Below are 8,363 nucleotides of genomic sequence, written 5' to 3'. Positions count from 1 at the left end.
AATTATTGTTATTGTTATTTTGGTTTGTTTGCTTAGTCGGTTCATTTTTTGTTGGTTCAACATATTAGTTCATTCACACTTTTAGAATTTAATTTCTGCCTAATTCCCTATAAAGTAGCCAACTGACACTTAGAGGACCAAAGTTCTGTACAACCTAAGTGACGTAAAATATCTCGGTCTTGAATGATGGGCAAAATCCTCATAAAAGATAACCTTAATCCAGAATTTAAACAGTACAGCTGGGGCAGAATCCATGATCCATCTTACTTAAAGAGTTTGGTGAAGTTGTACGTTGAAAAATACTTGGGTTTACCAGGAAAGACTAGAAAGGATTCTCTCTCTTCTGCTTGTTGCTTGTCCTCTTTTTGTCTCACTTATATGTAAATAAGTGAATTTTACACACATACTAAAAGCAACATGAATTTTAATTTCACCTTTTTTACTTGTGATTTCATGATTAAAGTTTTTTTTTTTTCTTTTTTTTTTTTTCCCCTGATTAAAACATTCATCAGCTCTTGTGCTAGCCATAAATTTGAACCACTGACTTACATATGAGCTGCCTATCTTTATTTCAGGTCACTGTGCATCTTGGCAATAAGAGGATGTTAGTTCAGTTTATGGCACTCTCACACTCTCAGATCTCTGTCTTTTGACAGAATTATTTTTCATCTTTGAGAGTATAAATAAGGAGTTACATTGCAAAGTTGGATTGCATCCATAAGTAAGTGCATTACTTTCCTACAGGCAAGAAATTTTGTTCCTTTATTCTAGCAAATGCTTGTTTTCCAGGAGAGTGTTAACTCCTCAGCACAATGATTTCTGTTCTGTGTCAGCAGCACAGGAACTAATTCTCCTGGGTTGTAGTTCTACAACATATGTGGTGGAGCTAACAACCTATTGAAGCAGTTTTGTTTCATTAGCAAGGGAATTTCTCCCTAGTGGAGCATTTCAATACAAACAACATTTCATTACCAAGTCCCCATATTGAAGTTTAATTCAAGTGCTAAGGTAGCTACCACCTTACTGGAACTGATCCTTCTTGGCAATTGATTAACCTCCCTCGAGATTTGATTTCCACAATTACAGAGTAAAGCTCCTCTTGAAGCTGTTTCATGCACTGAGTGCCCACATACAATACTGCACTTGCACAGTGAGATCTCAGAGCTCTAGCTGAGCTTTGGCAGAAAGGGCAGCCTCCACTGTGTGCGATATCATTTCAATTCCAGCCGAGTTTTTTCTTAGATACAGTGGTCCATCTTGGCAGTGGTACAGCTTCATCCCTACAGGGGAGCATTTAGTCATTCAATTTTGTTCCTAGGATGTCAGCAGCATTAGAAAATTTCAAAATTAACCTTTTGCATAATGAAAAGGGAGAAATGCCAAAACAGTAGGGAAAGACATCAATGGGTTCTTGCTGAAAAAAGAGATTCTGAAAAAAAAAAAAAAAGTGATTTAACAATCACTGAAAAAAAAAAAAATAATTTCACAGTATGGTGATTTGTGGGCTAAGAGTTAAATTCCAAAATGAGGTAGTGTACTTCCCAGCACTGCAGATCACTGCATAACTCCTGCCAGTGAAGGAACAAACTCTTCCAAGTCTGGCAGTTGCAGCATGAATTCCCCTGCCTTTTGCCACTACAGCCAACGTGATCACAGCAGCATGCATTTTTCCTATGTCCAGAAAAAAATGTGGTTTTTTTTGCCTGGAAGTGCTGATGCCTGTAAAAGTGCATTAGTCATCAGGTCTGCACAGGAAAACTGGTTCTGAGAAGTCTTGATTCCTGCACCTTTATTTCTTCAGTTAGCAATCTCTTGCAGATCTGCTTTGTGTTCTTTACTGGTACACAGTCTTCATGAGAAGATGAGTGAAAATGAGAAATACTGTAGGGGTTTTAGTTTTTCTGAACATTTTTATGCATTTTCCATCTGATAATTTTAACTCTCCCATACCTTTCCAATACTTAAAATGCTGCACCCTCTTTTTAGTCTTAATAGCAAATATGAATAAATCATTTTCCACAGAGAAACAGATGTAAAGCTAAAAAATACCCAACTATTTCAGACATTGCAGCATAGATTTGAAACATATATTGATAGCCTAATAGAAATGTATAGATTTCAGCTCCAGGGAGATCAGCATGTGATTTATATATATATATATATATATATATATATATATATTATAACACAGACTGAAAAACTTACTCTAAAATAAATGTTGTTTCAAATTCATAGACTGTACCCATTTTTAGTTTCAAATTCCATTCTGGGCTCAGATTTCTAAAAGCTAGGCATACCAAACTCTTAAAATTTTAGGTTCCAGCTGGATCTAGCTTTCTTTCCACCTGTGTTCAAATGAAGTCTCATTCAGAATTCCCCTGCTCAAGGTAAATTTCTTGATTTGTCACCTGTAAGTTTTAGACATTCCCAAAATGTTATGCTACTGTCAGAATGATGTCACTCAAGGTAGAACCTCAACGATAGCAGTTTTCTCTTTATATGTAAAAGATACATTAAAATCTTGTCATTTTGTCCTTTAGTATGATGTGAGGTTTGCAGTAGACACTCATATTTCAGTTTATGTATAAATATTAAAACGTTACTCACAAACATTCAAATAACATTTTCTGAGATGTCAGTAATGTTAACACATACAACACCATTTTGATATTTTGATAGTTTTTCCCTTTTTGTCCACTTGTGCCTTTCTAAGCAGATTACAGCCAGTTTTCAACATTCCAGTCATGTGAATCACATCACTAGCTTATAGTAATATGCAGCACTGTTGAATTTATGCTCACAAATCAACAATTCCAGTACTTTTTTATTTATTAGATATGCTCCTTGTGCATAGCCAATTAGAGCTTCTCTTCTGTTGTTCACTGGAGATTCCATTTTGTTCTCAACAGTTTGATTTTTATCTCTTTTTCACCTTCCCTTTGGATGTCAGTTTAACATCCTCAGAAACAGCCAACATGGCTTCTAGAATATCAATTCTCTTTCTATTGAATTTCGCTTGGACAGCGGAGTGCCATCTTCTAGAGAAAATAACCCTTTCTTCACAAAATCCTAGTTAAGGTTGAACAGTCAGGGTGTTCTGTGTTGCTTGCAGGTCTTCAAAACCAAAGGTCCCTGAAGTGGTAATCAGTGCAACATTTGAATTATGTTGAATTCGTGTGAATTATGGCTTGATGAGTCCTAAATGAAGGTGATGGCAGAAATGCCTTAAGTTAGCCCTGGGGTGACATTTTAAAAGATTGTGAGAAGACAATAATTTCTGAGGTATCTGGGGGTTCAACGTTTCCTTCTTGCTTTAAATTCAGACACAGGTATATTTTTCCTTTTTGAGAAGAATGAACAAAAATATCATTTTGCATTTTTATTGTTGTTGTTGCACAAAAATGGTTAGTAGCAAGTAAGTAACGCCTCAATACACTGTATGATTTAGGTACATAGCAGTTTGCTTCCCTGCCAACACACAGCCAAGGCATACATTTTCTATCACAGCAGTTGCGTGCTAATGGAGGGAATGAGCAGTGTTCAGCATAGCAGCTGCATCCTGTGAGCTGTGGACATCCCACCTTTGTGTGCCAGGTCTCTAATCATAGGAGAGGAACACATTTAAAGCTCAGCTGTAAGGCCTGCTCCTAGGCTTGGCCTTTCTTTCTGCCACTCGACACAAGAAAACTGGAGCAGCAGAAAAAGACTAAGTTACCTCTAGTTTGCCAGAGAAAAGCAACTCCTTTGCCCTACTGTAGTGATAAAATTATCTGTAAAAACCACTGGCAATTTCTCCTGCTAGCAAGGCTCTGGCTTGGCCATGCATTAAGATGTTCTATTTCACATAGTACAGGCATAGCAATGACAGTGCACTGTGGGAACAGTCACGAGGTCATGTTGTCCTTCTCTGAATTCATGTGTTATGTGTGCAGATCCTATATTACTGAAGGTGTAAAGCCAGTTCTGAGAGAAAAGATGTCAGTAGCACAAACAGAAACCAGCGAATAAGTGACACCTTGTCCAGTGATGCAGCACTAACAATAAAGAAAAAAAAAAAAAAACACTTCCTAATAGAGAGTTGGTCCCAAGTCCAAAGCCATTCTTCATGCAGCAAAATCTCAAAGGCTTTTGGGCCCCACTGCCATCACTGATGCATGAATGATTGATACACTGCATGAGAATCTACTCTCAGTAGTGACTAGTAATATTCAACATGGATTTTAGCACTCTCATGCCACCAGTAAGTCTTGTTGCTGTCATTAGGAGAAAGAGTTAAGAAATACAAACATTCAGTAGAGGCTCATACAACTGCAAAAATCAATAATATTTTCAAAATGTTGTGATGATTAATTTAGTGGCATAAAGAAGAAATCTAGATCATCCCTCTTTCAGAAGCATGCCTGTCATCTTTCTGACCACAACAGTAGGTCAAACTACTTCCAACGCTTCGATGATGTGCTGGATATTAGTTGTCTGGGGGCGGACTTTTAGTTGAAGTGTTGCTGGTCCATCTATCCTATTAATTTTTGTTGGATGAGATCTGAGTCTTCCACCCCCTTCTCTCTCAGAAATCATTTCTAAATTTATCTTCAGATGAGGAAAGAGAGATCAGTTTTCAAGTCTGAGATGGTAAGCTGTGACTAATCTAATATGCATTGTTATTTTGATAAATGTACACTCAGTAATTGATAAAATATCAGTTAAACCCGAGTTTATGATCTCGGCAGAGCAAGAGATAAATGGTGCAGCCTTTACTGCTGTGATGCAGATGGAGTTAAAGAATATAAAACTTACATGGTATGTCGTGTGAGTGCTTTGTACCAGCTCAGACAGAAAAACACTTAGGTAACTGTGATGGCGAGCAGATGATTACAACATAAGTTAAACAACAGGGAAATATTGGTCATGATAATGGTGGACAGATTCAATAAAAAATACTCTCAAACCAGTTAAAAAGCTTCGGTGTTTAAAACAATTTTGAAGAAAAGTAAATACGATGATATCCATATGAAACAAGTGACTTTTCAATGAGATTCTCAATGGCAAAGCACCAGATACTCTTAGAACTTTAAATAATTAATTAGCAATATATGGTACTTCGCTCTCAATAAAGTAAGCAGTGGCAATATATTATGAAACCAATTAAATGGTATTAGAGTTCTGGGAACTGAATAAAATAAATAGGTTTAGGCTCTGTCATCAATGGAGTTTCTCTGCTTCAGCAGTGAAAGGGATGTGAGCACTCACCACAGCTATAGAAAGTGAAAAACTTGAGTAGGAGGAAAGCTGTATGACTTTTAAGGAAAAAAAAAAAAAACTCCTAAACCAGGGGTGCATCTATTTGACTGGAGGGTTTCTGTGCACTGTAATGGATCCTGTACAATGAATTCTGCACTGTTCAGCCTACATTTGTATCACAGTTGTTTATGCCTCTTGTTGCTCATTGGTTCCCCTTCCAGCTATGTATAGGGGAAAGTTCATGTATGTTTTTACATATATCCTCAAGTGCAGCATTCTTAGAAGAACATTTGCTGATTTTGATCAAGGGAAGTCATCAGTCTCTTTCTCCTGGTCATGGTGCCAAAGGAATTGGAAATAAACCTGAAAGTGAGGTGTCCCTATTAGACAAGGAGACCAGCAAGGCTCCTTGGGGTTACTTGTGTTATATGTGGTAGTTAACATGAGGCTGTAGAATAAACAGATCCCAGGTTTGGCTTGTCACGGATTTGTTTCTTCTAGAGAAGGGTTCATTTAGATTTGGTCTGTAGCTAGGCAGGTGGGTTCTTACTGAGGGGGAAAAGTTGAGGCATGGCTTTGAGGAACATCTCATGGAGGAAGATGTATGCTCTTGGGGGGCAGACATGCAGATAGCCTATAGGGTAGTGGGCTTAACATGACGGTCTGAACCTTCCTCTGGAGGGGTTAAAGCAGGCTTTGACTTAGGTACTGGTCTGGAAAGGCAAAAGGCAGCCCCAAACCAGGATGAGCTCTAGGGCTGGCGCAGGGATGCTTTCTTTAACCTGGCCTCAAAGCACTAGGCCTGCACGAAGGTCCACCTCACACAGGCTCTGAAGCCACTCAGGCTCGAAAACATGTCTGTAAACAAGGGCTGGTGACAGCCATGCGTGTCCCCCCTCCACCGGGGAGGCGGCGGGAGAGGTGCTCGTTCCTGTCAGCCCCCCCTGAAAGACTTCAGCTGGATCTAACCGGCCAGGTGAGCCAAGCCCACCACACCGGCTCCTCTCTTTCTTTCCCCCCTCCACCATCTCTCTCCTCTCTCCTCCTCCCAAGGCAGGGAAGGGAAGGAAGGAGACGAGCGGTGCCTGCGCGGGGCCCGGCGCCGCGCCGTGCCAGGGGCACTCCCCTCAGCCACCATCGCGGGCGGGCAGCCCGCCGCGGGGTCCCGCTCCCCCCTCCTCCGCCCGATGGCGGGGGGCGGAGGGGAGGAGGGGAAAGCGGAGCTGCCGCGGGCCCGGCTCCGGGATTCGCTCGCCCGGGGCGGCTCGGAGCGGCGGCGGAGGGGTTAAGCTCCCCGCTGCCGGTGGGCTCGGTGCCGGCGGGGAGGGGGTTACAGCGCCTTGGCGGCGGCGGCGGCGGCTGCCACAAGGCTCCGCGCCGCGCTCCGCGCCGGAGCCGTTCCAGCGGGAAGATGGCGACGGAGGGAGCGGGCGGCGAGCCGGGCTCCGGCGCCCGGGACGACTCGGCGGCTGCGGCGGCGGTAACGGGCTCGGCTGGGCCGCGGGGGGTCGGAGCCGGCTCGGCCGGCCGCGGGGGTGCTGCGGGGATGGGACGAAGCGGCGCTCCGAGACCTGCCTCCCCCGCTCCGTCCCTCCGCCCTCCTTCTCCCCCCCGGGGCGGGACGGGGCTCGGCTGCGGCTCCCCGAGCCCCGTCCCGCCCCGGGGGGGAGAAGGAGGGAGAGGCGCTGGGGGTCCCCCCGTCCTCCTTTCCGCACCCGGGGGGCTGCCCCCATTGTTCCTTCCCCGCTGCCTCAGAGCGGGGCTGGGCAGGGCAGGGCTGGGGGGGTGCCCCCGGGGTCCCCCCGCTGCTTTCCCGCAGCTCCCCGGGCGGGCTGAGGCGGTGACAGCGCCCGGGGCCGGGAGAACCATCGATCCTACAGCCCTCCCCGGGCTGCCGAGCCCGCAGGAGCCTTTTTTTCTCCTATCCCTTCCCTTCCCTTCTAGCCACCCCCCCCCCCCCCCACACACACACCCCAAGGCAGCCGAGCAGAGCCCCCCGGGGGTGCGGGGTGCCCCGGGGCCAGCCGCTGGCGGGGCTTGGGGGCCGCCCCCTCCGCTCCTTTCATCGCAGGGCTGAGCCCCACGCGGTGCCCCCGGCTCCCTGGGGCTCCTCGCCCCCCTGCGGGACCCCCCTTGGGCGGTGGGGGGGCTGCCGGGGGGCTCAGGTCCTGCAGAGCCCGAGGAGAGCCCCCGGCAGCGCCCAGCCCTGCAACCAAGCGCCGGGTCGGGGGCAACACAACCGAGGAGCTGCGAGGTTTCGGCTGGGTCTGTGCTGAAAGCAACGGCCCCAGAAGGCAGGATGGAGCTAGTTTTGGGGGAATTGGGGGTGCCACTACTGTGTGTGTGCGTGTAAACCTCTATATACCTCTATATACCTCTATATAGATACATATTCTTTTATTCCAAGTAGGCACAAATCCCTATCTGAAGCCATGTTCCAGCTCTCCAGTTAATTTTCCTTGCACGTTTTAACTCCTGCGCTGTCACAGACATTGAGTTTTACTTTAAAAAAAATAATAAAAAGGTAAACCTTATGAAGTGAATCACACCACTGTCTTTTAAAGCAGTGACATGGCTGTGATATAAAAGAATACTGAGGTGATGATTCATAAAAGCAAAATATTAAATACTTTCAAGTCCTAGTTCTGAGTAAAAATTATACTAAATTGTTTAGTGTTTCATGTTCTTACTACCTTCAGTTTCGGCTTTAAGAATTCAAAAAGTACCTTAATCAAGTGCTGCTTTAATATTGTCCTGTTAGGCAATGCAGTACGAGCTGCTCATGCAATTTGATGTTCTCATTGTCATGAAGGAGTGACAGCTCTACGCTGCACGCTTTTTCCCCTCACTATTATAAATGTTAAATTGTCGATTTCATTTTATTCTTGGTATAGGAAAGTAGAAAGAACACTTATGGGCAATGAAAAGATTTCTAAAAAATATTTATACGGTACTCCAATGTTCCTTTTGAAGGGTTACTGTGAGTAGCTTATTTTATGTATTCAAATTCAAGATATAAAATTATGAATTGAGTCATCTTGCTTACATTTAGGATGGCAATAAACATCTAGGTGGCTGTCTTGTAAGTCATGCTAAACTCAAGTTATAGTGAAATACTGTTTTCT

General features: G+C 44.2%; 1 protein-coding gene across 3 annotated transcripts in view; it reads left to right on the top strand.

Moving 5' to 3' along the window:
• Positions 1 to 6,106: 6,106 nt before the first annotated feature.
• Positions 6,107 to 8,363, top strand: part of CTTNBP2 (cortactin binding protein 2) — an 88,048-nt gene continuing 85,791 nt past the window's right edge. For 2 of the 3 annotated variants that reach the window (XR_011092026.1, XM_068669554.1), the window contains exon 1: positions 6,107 to 6,214. Coding sequence is in view for 2 of the 3 variants with exons in the window: in XM_068669554.1 (XP_068525655.1) it covers positions 6,122 to 6,214 (93 nt within the window). In the remaining variant the exon portion in view is untranslated. Of the gene's footprint in view, positions 6,215 to 6,337; positions 6,719 to 8,363 lie in introns of those variants that run through there. The other variant, XM_068669555.1, reaches the window with a different exon arrangement.

This window comes from Anas acuta, chromosome 1, assembly GCF_963932015.1.
Source record: "Anas acuta chromosome 1, bAnaAcu1.1, whole genome shotgun sequence".
NCBI classification, from domain to species: domain Eukaryota; kingdom Metazoa; phylum Chordata; class Aves; order Anseriformes; family Anatidae; genus Anas; species Anas acuta.
Note: the sequence above shows the minus strand (reverse complement) of the source record. Positions and strands in the feature narration are given on the sequence as shown.